This window comes from Protopterus annectens, chromosome 11.part0, assembly GCF_019279795.1.
Source record: "Protopterus annectens isolate FY-2018-M chromosome 11.part0, PAN1.0, whole genome shotgun sequence".
NCBI classification, from domain to species: domain Eukaryota; kingdom Metazoa; phylum Chordata; order Ceratodontiformes; family Protopteridae; genus Protopterus; species Protopterus annectens.
Window position 1 is genome coordinate 1138426995 of NC_056745.1, and position 18980 is coordinate 1138445974.

Genomic DNA, 18980 nt, shown 5'->3' on the forward strand with positions numbered 1-18980 from the left:
GGTGACTCCATATTCTCCAACTCAGTTGGCAGAACATGGAACAAACTACCTCAATACCTCTCTACACTATCTTCACTCCCACTTTTTAAAGCTAAAGTAAAACTCTTCCTTTCCAACCACTGGCTCTGCTCTTGTACCAACCCTAGTTGAACTTTTTTTCTTTCCTGCCCTTGGTTTCCTTTATCCCCTTATTTCTTTTTCCTAATTTCTACCCCACTTGAACGTCCTCTTCAAATTAATTACATATCTATATTTATTTTCTTCTCAATTCTGTAATAGAGTATTCTTCTTGGGTATTCATTTTTTTTGTTCTATGTTAAGCCTCAATGTTAAGTTGTCAATCTCGCCTTCATTCTTGCTTGATGGGTTTGCTTTAGCTCGAGAACTCCTTTTACCAGCTCGAGGCAGCCCCATATCCCATGATGCAAGGCAGTAAGTACCCAGATCTGAGGTCTTCTTTACCAGCTCCTGGTAAGTTGTTTCACTTTGTGATTTTCAAGCCCCTTTTAGTCAAAAAATAATTTTTACATAGATTAAATTGTTTCTATTCCTTCCTGACAGAGTTTCCCTGTCTTTTTGCATTTGTGCTTAGTTATCCCTATCCCATCCCCCTGTGTGTGTGGTGTTTTTTACTAGAATACCTTTTTGGTATTTTGGGTAATTTAATTTTATTTGGACTGGTGTGTGTGTGTTGTGTATCGCACCATGTCAAAGGAGAGGGTTTCAGGTTTTAAGAAGTGTGACTCGTGCTGTCAGAAGATGTCTCTGACAGACGGTCACACTTCTTGCCTGTATTGTCTGGGCCCTCTTCACCTGCAGGACTCCTGTGCTATTTGTCACTCCTTCAGCCAGAGAGTCCTGCAGGAGAGACACAACAAACTGGTTCTTACGGAGGGCTCTCCGCTAAGAAACCAGCAAGAGTTTCCAAGGCCCAGGCTTCTGTTTCTAAGGCTGGAGCCGATTCTGGCTTGATTTTCGGCACACCGGCGGCCATCGGTGCCGAACCTGTATGTTCATGTCCACTGCGCGGCTCGATCTCCGGCCCACCATGGCACAGGCATAGGTGTGTGCTCCGATCGGCTCGACACACGTACGCTTGGTGGCTGTATGCGGCCGCTGGAGCCGATACATCGGCGCTCTTCGTCGTCGGCTCCGACAGGATCCGTGAGGTCGGCATGGCTCATTCCAGGAAGAGGTCGAGGTCTCCTTCCTTGGAGCCGATATTTTCGCCCGCTTCACCTCTTCTGTCGGAACTCTTCAAGGTCATCCAGGTTGTCTGACCATGACCTAGAGAGTGGTCAGCAGATTGCTCAAGTCACAGGTACTGGCCCAAATGCTTCACAGTCCGTCTCAGCAGGTCCACACCAGTTCCTCCTTCAACTCTACCCCAGAGCTTGGAGTTGGAGTCTTCGGGCATAGTTACTGCTACGGCTGGAGGACGGATACCCCTTCTGTTCCTTCAGCCTCTACTCTTATCTCCTCTTCCTTAGAGGGATTCGTGGTCGGGCTTCCATGGTCTCCTCCGAGGGGTGAGTGGCATCGACCTTGTCCCCCTTGGAGCCTCGACATCTGCCTTGGATGCTTCCCTTCGGTGGTCCCTGGAGTTCCTAGCGGGTTCTCGGACCTGCCTGGGAGGGAGCATTGTGATGAAGAGTGTACTGGCCACTGGTATCAGTCAGCAGTCTCTTCCTCTATTGTACCTGTTGACATCTCTGCCACTTCTCTTGCTACAGGACCCAGAGATCCTCCGCCTCAGGTTTCCCCATTGGGAATTTCCCTCTTCCGAGGATTCTCCTGATGTTTCGGGAGATCCTGGACAGCATGTAGACTCCCCGAGTCTGTCACGGTCGATACTGACTTTGATAAGTCAGAGGGATCCCCTAGATCCCCTCTGAGGATGTCTCCTTTCAGACATCCTAGAACTTCTGAAACAGAGGGAAACTGGCCCACCAACAATCCCTCTGAGGATGAGTCAGTATACCTAGAGGCGTTTGGATCTCGGCCCTCCACCTCCTGGGTGTCTCCGCCTTCGACCCCCTTATGCAGGTGATTGCGCGTGGACAGCTCCTGACTCTGTAGAGCCAGTCCCTAGGAGGCCTTCTAAATTTATCACTGCCCCTAGTGACAAACAATTCCTTACCAAGGGTGTCCCGATGCCATGGTGGTGGCTGCGGCCACCAAAAGGAACTTGCAGATCCTTCCATCCTCCTAAAGGACTCTAGGACCATGGATGATGTTTTCCTCAGCGACCTTTGCTATCGTTAGCTGAATTATCTTTGTCACTTCACCAGACTCCAGAGAGATATCCTGAAGGAGCTGGGAGAAGTAGTTCAGGATCCTACAGCTGCAGGGGCTCAAGAAAAGATTGCTTCGCAGCTAGGAACCCTCAATTCCATTGCTAACTCCTCCATGCGGCTAATATCTTATGCTGCGGATGGGCACAGGTGTGGCTCTTAGACGCCAAGCCTGGATCTATGTGATTTTCCTTCACAAATTCTCCCTTTGATGGGTCAGCTTTGTTTGGCCCTCAGGTGAAGGAGACCTTGACCAGGTGTGAGCAGGACGGCAAGACTCTTTCTGCTGTTGGAGTCCGTTTTCCACCCCTTCTAGGCCTTATCCCAAAGGACAGAAGGGTGGTAAGATGTGTTTCAGAAATCCCAAGGAGTCACGCCGGATTCACGTGGTCAGTTTACCCCTAGAGGCAGAGGGGTAACAACAACAGACGCCTAGAGGCAGAGGGGTCCAAACCAGGGAAACAGGGAGCCTCTCTCTGATAAGCCCTTTCAGCATCCCTGAGGTGTTGCCCGGCTGTCCCTCCTTGGAGGCAGTCGGGAAGATTATCACTGTACCCAGAAGCCTGGCATTCCCTCACTCAAGACAGATGGGTACAGTCGATCATATCCAAGGGTTACATTATTCCTTTCGAGGAAAGTCCCTTCCCTCAAGTTCCCTTCCAGACGTACCACCCGGTCTAAGGGACATTGCAGAGTTAGAAATCAAAACTACTGCAAAAGAGCCATTCAGCCAATTACAATAGACCATTCAGAGCCCGGAATCTACTCAAGGTTCTTTTGGTCCCCAAAAGACGGGAGACTGGAGACCAATATTGGATCTCAGCAGACTCAACAAGTCTGTCAGGAAGACAAGATTCGAATGGTCACTCTTCAGTCAATTCTGCCCTTCTTACAGAAGGACAACTGGATGTGCTCAATAGATCTTCAGGATATCACATCAAAATTCACAGACGCTCCAGGAGATTTCTTGGGGTCCAGTCATTTCCAGTTCAGAGCCCTGCCCTTTGGTCTCACTACAGCCCCCAGAGTGTTCACCAAATGCATGGCAGTGGTCACGGCTCACCTGAGACGTCAAGGATTCCAGGTGTTTCCAGATCTCGACGACTGGCTCCTATCAGCCACCACCAGGCATCAGCTTATACAAGCCAGGGATTACACAATAGACCTTTGTTCTCATTTGGGCATCTCAGTCAACTTCGAAAGTCATCCTTATCGCCCTGCCAGTCTATTACCTTCATAGGCGCAAACTTAAACACTGTTCGGATGTCAGCTACCCTTACAGAACAAAGAGTTTCAGACATTCAGACTCATGTCAGGATCATTCTGGCCAGCAAGAAAGTACAGGCCAGAATGGTTCTAAAGTATTAGGTCTCATGGCTGCGGCCATTACTCTTCTTCCCTGGCTCGATTCTACATGCGCCTCCTTCAGTGGATGCTGTTCACACAGTGGTCATACCAGCAACTCCCAATGCGTCACCAGATTCTGGTGACACAAACATGCAAAGAACATCTTGCTTGGTGGATCACATCGTCTCAGGTTCACCAAGGCAGGTGCTTTGTACCTCCGTCCCCGATAGCCACTGTCACCACGGATGCCTCCCTGATCGGGTGGGGTCATTATCAGGGCAGGATGGTTCATGGGGTACCATCTGCACATAAATGTCCTGGAGATGAGAGCAGTGCTTTTAACGTTGCAAGCCCTCAACGACTTTCTTCCCATAGGGACAATTGCAGTCCACACAGACAACATGTCTGTAGTTTGGTATATCAACAAACAGGGCGGAACCAAGTCCTACCCCTTGTGTGAAGCCAGACTATGGCAATGGGCGATCTCCTCTCATCGGTTTCTGGTAGCAACGCATATCCCTGGGAAAACCAACATTATAGCGGACAGATTGAGCAGAGCTATTCTCATGCCTCACGAGTGGTCTCTCAAGCAATCCATAGCGGAAGAGATTTTTCTGGAATCCATGTTGCGATCTTTTGCTACTCCCCAAAACAGCAAATGTCCAGACTTCTTCAGCCTCTTCCCTCTATCAGGCCATCCCAGAGACGCTCTGACCCAGGATTGGCCCCAGGGACTTCTTTATGCCTTCCCCTTTTCCTCTGATCCCTCAGGTGATCCAGAAAGCTACCGTTTGAGAGCCAAATTGATTCTCATTGCCCTTACTGGCCTCGACAAGTTTGGTTCCGTTCCTCCATCATCACCTTTTGGTGCCGCCGTGGCATCTGGACCCAGTGCCAGATCTACTGATTCACCAATCCGGTCAGCTGCACCGGTCAATCCCTTCTCTCAACCTCACAGCATGGTTGCTCCACTTCCTTCCCTAGCCTTGATCTCTAACCCAGTTAGAGATATCATAACTAAAATCCTCTACCAGGAGGATTTACACAAGCAAATGGAAGCGATTCTCTTATTGGGCTAAGGCACAAAATATTGCTCCTTGTACTGCCCCTGTTCAGGCAGTTCTGGACTTCTTAGCAGAGATTTTTCATGCAGGCTCCTCTTCTTCCACAGTCAGAGTTCAGTTGGCTGCTATTTCTAATTTTCATGTTGGGATAGCAGATCATAATATTATGTCCCATAGGCTCTGCAGGGCCTTCTTGAAAGGAATTTTCCTACTAAAGCCTCCAATCAGGAATCCTCCTCCTCAGTGGGATCTAAATTTAGTGCTGACATCCTTGATTCTTCCCCTTCGAGCCAGCTGTTTCTTGTTCCCTGAAATATCTTTCTTGGAAAACTTTATTCCTAGTGGCTATTACATCTGCCAGGAGGGTGTCTGAACTTCATGCTCCTATTTGATTTTTCACAAAGACAGAGTATCTTTGAGAACTAATCCATCATTTTACCTAAGGAAAACAATCTGAATCAATCCATTGATCTCCTGTATTTTTCCTAACTATTCAGATAGAGCTGAACAAAAGCTACATTATCTTGGCGTCCACCGTCAGCTTAGATATTATTTGGACAGAACAAAAATTTAGGAACTCTGATCAACTTTTGTTTCATATGCGGATAATAAAAAGGCCTTCCTGTTTCTAAAGTGACTTTGTCCAGATGGCTTTCTTCGGTCATCACTGAAATTTATACGATCAGGGGAAAACAGCTGTGCTCAAAACCTAAAGCACATTCAACTAGGAGTTTAGCTACTTCTACAGTTTTTCAAGCTAGACTGCCTTTGGACACTATTTGTGCAGCGGCCACTTGGGCCACTCCTCACACTTTTGTTTCCCATTACAAATTGGACTTGGCCTCCAGGGACAGAGCCAGTTTTGGCTGTACAGTCCTCAAGAGTTTGTTCCATTGAGCCACCCAGGATAGAGGTGCGTCCCATCAAGCAAGAATGAAGGCGAGATTGACAACTTAACATTAAGAAGTTATGTACCTACGTTCCATGTTAGTTGTCTTCTCCCTCCTTCCCCTGGCCTGGACAGACCTTGTATAAGAAACTATTATGCTAAAGACCATTCAAACCTGGTCCTTTTTCCATCTGTAAGTTTCTTCTTCCTTTGGGAAGTATTTTATGCTTGGTGTTATTGCCCTTTGTCAACAAACGAGATCTGGGTACTTACTGCCTTGCATCATGGGATATGGGGCTGCCTCGAGCTGGTAAAAGGAGTTCTCGAGCTAAAGCAACCCATCAAGCAAGAAAGAAGGCGAGAGAAGACAACTAACATGGAACGTTATGGTAGGTACATAACTTCTTATTTTGTACTCTGATCCTTAGGGAATTTGCAGTTGGTTATGTTAAGTTTCTTAAATACTATTATATATTTTTATTTCTGCATTATTTTATATTGTTTGTATAAGTTTAACTTGTTTTAGTAGTTTATAGCGGAGCTTTTTTCCCCGGGCCTCCACTGAAAATGGACATATATCCAGTTGGACTAGCCCGGTTAACAAATGTAAAATAAATAAAATAGGGAGAGATTTTAAATATCACTCTTAGAAAGATGCTGGAATAACTGGATATGCGTTAGCTTGCATTTTCACTGTTTAGAGAAACATTTTTCCACATTTAGGACTCTAAAAGCTGGGCTGGTTAATAGTGTGAATATTGTCAGTCTGATGCCAGCTCAAACCGTAGAGAGAGGGAATTGATTTATGTTTGACAGCAAATTAAAATTGATGGCTTTCCAAAAAGTCTTTGAATGTTACAGCTGTTCAAACCAACACTTTTATCTATGTGTAGAAGCAGTCTGGTGATCACAGCTGGTGGCTAGAAGTGGCTGTCTGTCTGGGGATGGAAAGTCAGCATAGCTCTCAACTATGTCTCATTATGAGGAATGTTCTTCAGTTTGTGAGTCTGAGTGTTAACTGTTGTCATGGTATAGAATTCTAAATCATGTCAATCAGTAAAACTCTTAAGTATGAAGAAACAGTTATTTTATTTATCATGCTATGAGCATCCTAGATGAAGTTGTTAATAAATGCTTGCCTTTTGCTCCATATTGTCACATTATGTTCTACATTTTGGAGATGAGGGGTTGAGTGCTATGGGAGCCAGTCAGTGGAAGAAAACAAATGGCAGACTTTAAGTCAGTTCATGTAGGACATATTGTTTAGGCCTTGTATCCTTTTAGTAAGGTATCTGTGTGGGCATTCCAGTTGTTGCATGTGTCTGGGCAGATACAGGCCAAGTGGGGGTATTATGCTCAATGACTGGTCTAATGAGGGCTGAGTAAAGGGGGGCAATAAAATCCTAGATCTAGACATAACCTGTTTCTTTAAACTGTACAATATAGAAGTACTTTCTTGCATAAGTAGAAACATTGGTCAATAATTAGGTCACTGTACAGATAAGTTCCAAAATCCCAAACAGTCTGTTCTTAGGGTCTTATTGTCATCATGGTTGTTCCCTGAGGTAGATGACTTCCCAAAGGATAGAATAATGCATTTATTGGCATTTTATTTCGGTCCATGATTTTGGCACCAGTTATTTGGAACAATCCTTCCAGCGGGATGGCTATGTAATTTGGGGATTCAGTGACTGCTTCTAACTTGTCATCATGTGCAAACTTAGTCATCCAGAGTTCTTTGATATTGGCTTTTACTTCAGAGAAGTAGATGCTAAACAGGAAAGGTCCCAGCACAGAACCCTGGGGACTCCACCAGTGACTCATCTTTTTATGGAGGTAACATTCCCTATTTTGTTTTCTTGCATCCTATTTGTGAGCCATGTGGCAATCCAGTGGGTGACATAGGAGTTTATTCATAGTTTATTTAGCTTTTCTACTGTGCTTGAGTGGGGGATTGTATCAAAAGCTTTGTCTAGGTCGAAGTATGCAATATGTACCATTTTGCCTTTCTATATTGCATTGGTGACCTTTGCAAAAAAAGTCCATTGGATTCAGTAAGCAGGACCTGCCCTTGACAAATCTAAACTGAAATGGAATCAGTTTTCAGAGGGCTCCTGTTTCCTAGTAAGTCTTTCCATGGTTTTGCATATTAGGCTGGTCAGACATTAAAGTAGATTTTGTGTTACTGTCCCTTGTGAAATGCTACAGTAGTTTAAATTTGTTTTTATACATTGCATATAACTTAACTGACTATTTGGTTTTTAGGACTTTTTTTTTCATAACATGTATTTCCTTAACTTGCTGTGTTCTTTAACTGAACTTCACTCATGCACTTAAAATTATTTACTTAAATGAAATTTGCTGATTTCACATAAATTATTGACTTAAATTACTTAAATTTTCTGTGGGTATTGTTGGAGTGATATCACCTTCATTGGAATTCTTTAGTAGGTTATCATAATGCTTATGTCAGGTATGGAGTAGAAAAGAACTATGACTTGGCATGGGCAACCAAACATCTTCTAGGTGTGTCTTGAAACAACTGTTAATGTCTGCTAATATGCTGTGTGCTGGATAGGAGTTGTGTACCTCCACTAACACAGCCACACCAGGTTCATTGGATCATAGGAGAATATTAGGTTCACTGCCATGAATGTTAATTTTAAGTCTAGCTAGGTCAGAATCAAACCCGGTACTTTGTGTCTAAGGTGAAGACCTTAACTGTTATGCTAAATCCACCCCCAATGATTTGCAGCTGATAGTATGTTGCTGTGTTTTCACACATGCTGATACCAATATCTTAAGGTGATTCTTTCACATTCCCCTTCCCCAGTTCATAGGTTGATACTAGGCTGTCTGCCCTAGGGCATTTACAAGCCTAGCCAGACTGTGTTTGGCTTTCACCACCCTTCTTAGATTAGTTGACTGTGCCTCTGTATAGTAGGTCACAGAAGATAGCCCATTTAAGGTTAGTTTACCGTGCCTCTGTCTAGCAGTGACACAGAAGAGATCCCAGGGGTAAATTTACGATCTCCCATCCAAACGTCAAGATTCTTCTTGAAGAGGGTCATTGAGGGGCTCTGTCTGACATGGATTGGGATTTTGTTCCAGAGTGAGGGGAGCCTCTGGGATATGAATCTGTCCCTCCAGCATGTTCTATTTATTTCTGTGCTGAGGTTTAAGTCACTGGAGCGTGTAGTTCTCATGGATTTGGATTTCTTGAGGTGGAGCATGTCCATTAATTCTGGGTTGGACATGGCTTTATACGTCAGGCACAGATCGCCTCTGAGTAGGCTGTAAGCAACTGAGTAGAGCTGGAGTTTCTTTAGCCTAACTGAGTAGGGCATCTGTTTGAGTCCCTTGATCCTCTTTGTGAGGTACTTTTGGGGTCTTTCTAGTTGTAGCAGGTGTCGGGTAAGGTACATCCCAAATGGGGCATTGTATTCAATTATGGGCCTGATGAGTGATGAGTAGAGGGGCACAATGACCTCTCTTGATCTAGATGTGAACCCCTTCAAGATAAGGTGGGCTATATAGAATGTCTTTCTAACCACTTTGGCAATGTGATTGTCAAAGGAGAGATTGCAATCTATTTGGGTCCCCAAATCCCTAATTACTTCGTCTGTACTTTGTTTTTCCCAAAGGGGATGACTATGCACTTTTTGGCATTTGGCTTTAGGCCATGGCTCTGGCACCAGTTATCCGTCGCTTTGAGACCTTTTTGGAGGATGCTTGTGTCAGCCGGTGAGTCGATTATGGCCCCCAGTTTGCAGTCATCTGCAAACTTTATCAGCCATAGTCCTCCTGTGTTAGCCTGTACCTCAGAGAAATATATACCGAACAAGAGAGGTCCCAGGACTGAGCCTTGTGGGATGCCACTTGTAACTGGTTTAGAGTCTGACATGGCACCTGCAATTCTGACCATGTGGGTTCTATCCCTAAGCCAGTTTGCAACCCATCTTGTGACATAGGGGTTGATATTTAAGCTGGTGAGCTTATTTATGATGCCCGAGTGGGGTATTGTGCCGAAGGCTTTTGCAAGGTCAAGGTAGGCTGTGTGGACTACCTTCCCTTCGTCTATGGCCTTGGTGTGACTGTTTCAAAGAAATTGACCAGGTTCAAGAGGCAAGATCTGCCCTTAACAAAGCTGAATTGGGTAGGATCCAGTGTTTGGAGGTTCCCAATGTCTTTGTTTATGAGTTCCATGATGATACACTCCATAGCTTTGCAGACCAGGCTAGTTAGGCTTATAGGGCGATAGTTTCCGGGGTCTGTTGTGGCACCACCTTTATGGAGTGGGACCACTGTTGCAGTACACCATTCTTTGGGTACATATCCTGTTGTAAGACTGAGACTGAACAGTGATTTACATATCCTGTTGTAAGACTGAGACTGAACAGTGATTTTAAGTGAGGGTTCAGTTCTTCTTGGAGCTCATGTAAAATGCAGCCTGGGACACCATCCGGTCCCATTGATGCTGTGTTTTTTGCTTTGGAGAGGGCAGCTGTCACCTGTGCATCTGTGATGTCAGAGAGGCTACACTCTGTTGGGATAGTCATTTGCTCATCTGGGGGGGGAGTTTGCACTGACCCTGTCTGCCAGGGTGTTGGCAATGTCTGTGGGTTCAGTGTATTTTTTGTCATTTTGCACTAACTCGGAGCATATCTGGGAGTTTCCACCCAGGTTTCTGACATAACTAAAGAAAGCCTTGTGATTATCTTTAGCGTCTTGTGCAATTTTTCTTTCGAAGCTAGCCTTAGATGATTTTATGAGGGATCGTAGTTTCTTGCTAGTACTGATCAGAGTTGCCTTCCCTTTCAGGGATTTTGCTCTATCATGTAGTAGCTTCTTCCTTCTGTTGTACAGCTTATTTATGGCTGGGGTCCACCAGACAGGTCTCCTGCCTTTGGAGGAGTATGTCTTGGTTTTATTTGGGATAGCACAATCCATGCATTCCTGTAGGTATCCATCGAATGCGTTTGTAAAGGATTCTGTGGTTTGGGCCGTATTTTCCACTGGCCCTGGGGCTTTGAAGGATTCCACCTCGGTTTTGAGAAGTGGGAAGTTTGCTTTTGAGAAGTTTTTGACCGTGGTTTCCTTTGCTGGGGGTGGGGATGGGATATGGATGTCCATAATTATTAATTTACGGTCAGATCTTACCATGAGGGGTATACCTCTGCTTTCCCACCTCCCCATCTCACTTGTCGACTTTTCAGACTATACCACCCCACTTTTGCAAAATCCTGGATCTGCCACTGTTCTGTTCTATTTCCCTAACAGTTCAGCCATGGTTTGGGAAGTGTTATACATCGTGCTCTAGTAAATGTTTCCTAATTGTCCTTGTGCTATAGTCTGGTCCACTAGTAAATCCTTCACCCTTGGAAATGCCAGGATTTTTCTTTCCTTGTTGTCTGACCCCATTCAGGAGAAACATGCCCTGAAATCGAAGTACTGCCACTGATAAAGAACAATTGAAGGAAATTTTTGTTTTAATTAGTTCCATATGTGGACACTATTTAAGAACTTGTCCCATACATCTGAAATAAAGAAGATTCCAGCCTTCACCAAGTTATTCCACCAGTTTTCTCACCAAGCATAACAGTTATGACTTTTGGAACTGCACAAAAATTGCTGGAGTCTAACCCTGTACTCCTGAAGGATGCTCTAAATAATTGTTTTCTGGATTACAGGGCATAAGTACATTGATATTCTTTTAGGTCCTACTCCATCTTTTAAGGTGAACTCACAAGGATCTGTGGACAAATTACTTTGATAGAAATTTAACTGTAAGATTTCACGTCTTCTCTCCTTGATAGCAGGATAAGTCCTGGCATTTTTTAACTTTCACCCAAACTGGTGTATGCAATTCCAGTAATCTCACTAATTCATCTTACGATGGAAAACTACTACAGATGGCACAAAACAGAACATGCAGGTTTATTCTGTTTGCTGACTTCAGAAGTTATCAAGTTATCACTGCTTATTAGTGCAGAAAGCACATTGTTTACCAATTACAGAATATGGGAGGAGCTATCTGATTGCTCACAGCCCTCCTTTTTTAAAGTAATTAACCAACATCATTGTCTTTCCTTAGCTGCAAAGACCTCATATAAAACTCCTGCCTAGCTTCAAAAAACAAGTATTGCTAGAACCCTAACCCTGAAGATATCCCCCTTTGGTACTGTCATTGGTGAAAAGGCATTTTCTAAAACTGACCATGCTTGTTAGAAACAGCTTCCAAAAGATTCCTGTAACTTTTTTCTTCTTTTGGCTTTTCCCAGTTAGGGGTCACCACAGCGGATCACCTTGTCCGCTCATGAGTGGCAGTGGAGTTTTTACGGTGTCAAGTTGCCAGCCCAGCGCCCAACCTTCCACAGAAGGCACACAACGCAATCACACCTAGGGCCAATTTAGAGTGTCCAATCTACCTACAGCATGTCTTTGGGATGTGGGAGGAAGCCAGAGCACCCAGAGGAAACCCAAGCAACCACAGGGTGGACATGCAGACTCTGTACAGAAGGCACCCCAGCCGAGGATCGAACCAGAGAACCTTTAGCTGTGAGGCAGCTATGCTAACCGTTGCACCACCGTGTCCGCCCCCAAAAGATTCCTGTAACTAACAGACTTTAACAAGGGTTTCAGACTATAATCAACGAATACCTGTTACTGCTTTTTATTAAAATATGAACATAAATTCTTCATTGACATTGGTTGAACATATATTAACTAAATGATTATAAGTTCACATGCATATCTATTGTAACTGCTACCACTCTTGGGTTTCCCTACAGTTGGGCAAGTTCATTGTCTGCAGTTTCTCATGGTAAATCATTGCTGGATCCGATTTTGTTACAGTACTGTTAATGATTTAGTTTTTTTTTTTCCAGCTTTTATTTTTCAATGCAATTATGTAACCTTGGTGTTAGTATATAAATAGGCAGGTGTGTGATTTTATTTTTCTTTATTTATTTATTTTTGTCTGGACGATGCTATGATGAGGTGGGCTTATCTCATTTTAGCTTTGTCTGAAACCCAGTTGAATAAACCTCTTTACTAGCTGGTATACTCATTTATTCCTTGTGTGCATGACAATAATGTCACACATCTGTCAGATGATAGCTATTATACAGTATTCTCCTTACATGCTAGACTTAAATCAGTTTACTTGCAGTTATACAGAAATTGTACACTAGAAATGCATCTAACTTCTTTGTGCATTTTAACTTTCTTTTGTCTTCTTTATATGTTGCAATTTACATTTGACTTCTTGTGCTTTTATTAATGTAATTAAACTACCCTCAGTGGGCTCAGCTTATGGGTGAAAGGGTCTTCAGACAAGTCATAGGTTCATAGGTTGATACTAGGCTATCAGCCCTAGGGCCTATACAAGCCTAGCCATGACAATTCCCTGGCTATTTCTTCCCACATTATTTACTTTCCTACCAGATAGATAGACAGATAAATGTTTTATGCGACTGTATTTGGCTTTATATGATCAGTGCAGAATAAACAGGAGCAACTAATAACAAGTCACATTTCTTGAATGTATAAGCAAGTAGATGGTTTCATTTATTATAGAAAGTCACAATTTAGCCTTGGGCTAACTAGTGTCTGTGGACTAGAAGGAGCTGGTACATTATCAAGAGGCAATAGTCATCTTTTATCCATTCAGAAATACTGAATTCTGCTTCAGAGAGCATCTATGCTTTACAGCCTAAATGTTAACATTTTCTGTTATCCTTAATCATTGGTGGTTGCCCATTCGTCATCCATAGAAGCATATATGAATGTATTTGTGTCCGTGTAATTGCAAGGATGGTAGAGATGCATGCATGAATAATAATAATAATATTAATAATAATAGAAATGTGAATTATTATTATTACTTCTATTATTATTATTGTTATTATTATTATTATTATTATTATTATTATTATTATTATTATTATTATTATTATATTTAGTAACTGGTTAGTTGAACTCACTAAATACACAGTCCCTTTTCAGAGGCTTCCTAGGAGCAGTGTCTAGTTAAATGATTTGCTCAAAAGTCACACAGTAAGCAGCTGTGGGAATCAAACCTAGGACTACTAAAGGGCCTCTGTGTAGCAGCACATAGTCTTAAACCTCTGTGGCTATTAACTGATTTCAGATTAAGAATACATGTGCTTCTCTGTAGTTACACCGAAGGTGGAAAAACATACAGGAGTACATGTATACATGTGTATTTGTGTAATTAAAGAGGGTGGACATCCATACATGTATATATTTATGTATGTGTAGGTACAAATAGGTTGGAGATGCATACATAATACGTCATCATCAACCTGTTTCCCATGTTTACATGTGGTTGGGGTGTCACATCAACATTAGTCAATGTAACCAAATTACCTAGATCCAGTGTTTATACCGCAGAGTGGCTAGCCCTGATGTGTATCTGTGTAATTACATTATGATGGAGAGCGAAGAGGCATATATGAAAACATGTATATCTGTGTAATTACATGGGGGGGGGTGGAGATGCATACTTGCATATATGTGTCTGTGTAATTACAAATGGTGTAGAGATGCATCTGTGAATACACATGCCTCTGTGTAATTACACAGAGGGTAGAGATCCTTACATAAATACATGTGTTTGTGTGTAATTATATGGTCATAGAGACTGCAGAAGCATATATGAACTTGTGTGTCGCTGCAATCACTCAGATGGAGGAGAAGCATACATGAATACATGTGTACTGGTGTAATTACACAGAGGCTGAAAGCATGTAGTTTGTCGTCTGATTGTTGATTTGAGTTCATTTGCAAATGATGAAGGATTGAGCTTGTGCTAGTAGTGTAAAGGGATAAAGCCTTGTCTATGGCCCAGGCAAGCTAAGAATGATTAGTGGCTCGGAGGAATAGTGGCTTAGGCTGGGAGGATGGGCATGCCCATCCTTTGTTGAGAGATGGTTAGTACATGCTGGGAAGCTTGCTTTATTTGCAGGCTTGAACTCTGTGGTAGGGATGGGGGTAGTGAAGCTGGCTTATGCATGTGATAAAGATGAATAGCAGTCTAGCACGAGATACGCATTGGACACCCAACCTCCATAGTATGAGACAAAGCATGTGCAGGCATTTTGGGCTTAGTTAAAAACCCTGAGGGCTGCTCAGATGACAGCACATGTAATGGAGTGAAGAAGACCTGGCATATGGTAGACAGCTGAATGGTCAGCAGTCAGTGGGAATAAAAGAAACAAAAAAAAATGATGGACTGAATTTTGACAGGATAAAACTTACATGATACTGGCACTATTATATGGAGGTTCCCACTGAATGATTAAGTTATAAGCAGGGTGGCCTGGGCTATTAATTGCCTGTAGGAGAACTCCCTCCACATATGAGTGCATGGTAGTACCATTAAATTTCTAGGGCTAAGAACAGCTATAACTGGCTGGTTAATTATATTGTCAACACTGTAGCATCCCTACCCAATGCACATTAGTTATAATGCTTAAAGGCTAAGACAGGAGAGTCACATGTCAAGAGAATATCACCCCAAGGGAGTTTGTTGGTCAGCCTTTTAAATGATGATGCTGGGAGTAGACCAGCTTAGGATACTGAGCTTCTGAGACCCATATCCATTTCCTGACTACTGACATTACAGGACACTGCCCATGTGGCAGTCCTTCTGAATAACGAAGAGCAGGATAGATTGAGTGCATCATTGTAAGTCAAGACAGCAGGGATGTGCAGCATGCACCTGCTTCACTGTAGTTATGCTGAACAGAGAAATGCAAGGTCTGTAAACTGGCTACTTGTCTCTTCACGGGAATAACTCCTCTGTGTCATAACACTTGTTTTCACAGGTGAGAAAACCTATATTATATATGAGCACAAGTACTTAAAAACTCTGATGAATGCATTGTGTTTCCATAGCTGGTGTTATCATTGCATTGTGTATCTTTCAATAGTCAGTTTCCAGGAAAGTAAGGAGTCATTGAAAAGCTGTTTTATTAATATTAGCTTCATAGTGCAGAATGGGAAAGCCCTGACTGTGACCAAGTTGATACCAGATGAGCTAGCAACATGGGCACTGTTGGGAGCTGATGAGGAAGAGTGGAAGTATGGGAGCTGATGAGGAAGAGTGGAAGTAAACAGCTGATGCTGACTCACCCATCCTGAGGAGAGAGAGGTAATGCATCCCACTGCAATCCTGGAAGTGAGAGAGAGATGTACAAAAGCAACACAACAGCTTAGGGACTTGTGTGTACCTTGCCAAACTACTTTTGTGTAGTAGCCTTCATTGGGCATGGGTGGAAACATGCATGCTCACAGAAGAAGGTGTGGGAGTCCCTCACATCAGCTTCTGAAGGAAGGTTTCAGACAGAAAATTAGAATACCACTCATAGCTGCCTGGGTGATGGCTGTGCCATGAATGGCTCTCAACTCTGATGGGGAATGAATGGGCAGTTGTGGCAGCTGCAAGATAGTTGGCTGGCATGAGGGCAGAAAAAGAATAAATTAACAAAGTTGCTTTGCTATTGTAGATTATACTTGTGAAAACTATTTTCTGTTTTCATTTAAAGGCCAAACCAGACCTTAGGAGGTGCAGATCTGGCATGCGAACAAGTTCATCGGTATCTGGTTACCAAAGCTGAAAGCAGATGGGATGACTTGTCAAAGGTAAAGATTCACTTGTTGTCATACATTCAGATTTTTGATCATTGGGATATACTTCTTTTCATAACTGTATTTTGCATTATCAGAGTATGAGACTATTTTATCTTCTTAGAGGATAGTCTCCTTTATTTGAGAAAACACGTTTATAGTAATAGCTAATGGCAACAAGTCTTTGTAATACTGTTCAGCTTCCGGTGCTCTGATTTGCCTGTTTTTGGCTTATAGTCAACACTTTGTGGTACATGTCACTGAAAACATGATTTTTAATTAAAAAAAATAATTATAATAGAAGTACCTACTTTGGCAGTACACCTTTGGTGAACATTCAGTCTTGACAGTAAATCATGACATTTGGGTTTACTGACCTTCAGTTCCATTTCCTCATGCTGAATTTTAGTCAGCTGTCCCATTCTTCTCTGTCAGTATCAGTGCTGATGTTCATCATATTAATTATTGCTGGAATAGCCTTAGCTATATATGGGTTATATCCTGCCAAGGATATAAGAGCCAGACAGCTGCCAAAGCTTTAGAGTGCCTTCCATGCACACAAACTGTTAAGCAGCTTGAGCTGAGCTGATTAAAAGACAAGTTTGATTGAGATGCCCTTCTGAGCTTTACTGCTGCTGAAGAGTATTCTCCTCTAAGAATTTCAAGGATCGAAAGCCAGCTTGTCCAAGTCGGCTTCTGCTGTTCCTTTATTGGGTAGATAAGTTCTCTTTGAGGGAAAAAAAACTTCTATTTTCGTATTTGTGCTCCTGTTTTATCATTTCCACTTCAAGAAAGGTGTCACCTCTGCTATCTTTCTTGACTTATCAAAAACCTTTGATATCATTTCACATCAAAAACTTATTGATGAACTAGCCTTTCTAAACCTCTCCCACTTTACCCTTTCTTGGTTTATCAGTTACTTAACTGACCAGCAACAGGCTACTAAGTGGCTAAATGTACTCTCCTGACCACTACCAGTCTTCATGGGCGTACCCCAAGGATCTATACCACGTCACCTTCTATTCATTTTTTTCGCAAGTAAACTCTGCACAGCCACCCAACATGCATCTGTTGTCCAATACACCGATAATTCTTCTCTCATATGCTCAGCCCCATCCCTATCTGACCTCCTTAAAAAAAAAAAAAAATCTTTCCTGGACTTCAAAATTATCTCATTATCTCTCTAACCCCCAACTCATTCTCAACCCCAACAAAACAAAATTTATGATTTTCTCCCATAGCAAAATAACTACTTCACCTCAGCCCTTCACCGTCTTCTCTACTAACATTACCATCATTGAACCAGTAAGCTATACCAAGCTCCTAGGTGTCACCATAGATAAAGATCTCTCATTTGACAAATATCTATCTATCATCATTAAAAAAGTCCATTTTAAGCTAGGGTCACTATATAGAATTAAGCCTTTCCTAAAAAAAACTCTACCAGACACTCTTTTGCCAGAACATATTGTCAACTCTCCTATACCCCTCTCCCATATTCACCAGCCTAAAAAACATGACTTAAATAAACTTGAATCATGCTGTAACAAGATAGCTAGATTTGCCTCCAACCTCCCATCTAGATCTCATCACTGTACATCAGTACACCAACTAAACTGGTTGGAGCTACCTAATCTTTTAACCCTCAATCAACTTACACTAGCCTATACCACCCAGAAAACTGTTCAGCCATATTCCAGCACTAGAGCACTAAGATCCTCCAATAAACCTCTCTTGAAAGTTACTAAATCTGTCAATAGACACAGGGATTCCTTATAGTCTAGCTCCATTTCCAAAGCCTGGAACAGTGTGCCACGGAACATAATCAGCACAAACAACTTTGTCAAATTCAAATCACTGCTTAAGGAACACCTATACAACATCTGGCTATGCTCTTGTCTCAAGCCAGGCTAATCTCTGCCCCATATTCACCCCTTCTCTCTCACGTCTTCCATGCCTACCTTCCTATACCTGTTTTTCTCCTGAATTTCTTATTTTCTACCTCCCACTGCATTTACAAACCCTTTTCATTATATTTACTTATACTGTATAAGTGTCAGTAACTATATTAATTACCAAATGTTATTATTTGTTCTTTTATATGTAATCTACATTTTCTCCTTACTGTGTAACTATTGCATAATGGCACAAATGAATATTGTATGTTCTGTTGGTTATATTGTAGAGCTTTTCTCTCCAGACCTCTGCTCTAAACTGACCTTTTTTTAGCCAAGTTGGACACTCCTGGGAAACAAATGGAAATAATAATGCTAGGAGTGTTGTGTTTTAATGGACTGTCATGAGATTGTAACATACTTTTAAAAGAAGCACTCATTTTTCTTCTGAATTTCAAAGTGGTATAAAGTAATTGAAAACATTTTTTCTGTGGAAAAACTGTATATCTGATGTTGTCAATCTTCATTCATTCTTGATGAATGAGACTCTGTTCTAATTCTCAGAACCATCTCAGCCATTATACAGCTTGTGCAGCCAAAAAACTCTTGAGCTAAGACTCTACCCACAGTGCCCCCCTCTCCATTACCTCAGATCTTGTTTGCCACTCTGATAGCAAGACGCATCAGCCAATACTCTCCAGCTAAGTAAAAAATGTATTGATCTTCCTTAAAACTTTATCTTTCTGTTCTTCTAAACCTATAGTTATTATTTTACTTCTTGCTTATATTTCTTGAGTGATTCTGCTTCTCTACCCTTAAATCCGTCACGGTATCCTCG

General features: G+C 42.4%; 1 protein-coding gene across 1 annotated transcript in view; it reads left to right on the forward strand.

Moving 5' to 3' along the window:
• EFCAB6 (EF-hand calcium binding domain 6) overlaps nt 1-18980 on the forward strand; it is a 3527179-nt gene that overhangs the window by 2337036 nt on the left and 1171163 nt on the right. The window contains exon 20 of the mRNA XM_044088493.1: nt 16166-16262. Within this exon, the coding sequence (XP_043944428.1) occupies nt 16166-16262 (97 nt within the window). The remainder of the gene's footprint in view (nt 1-16165; nt 16263-18980) is intronic.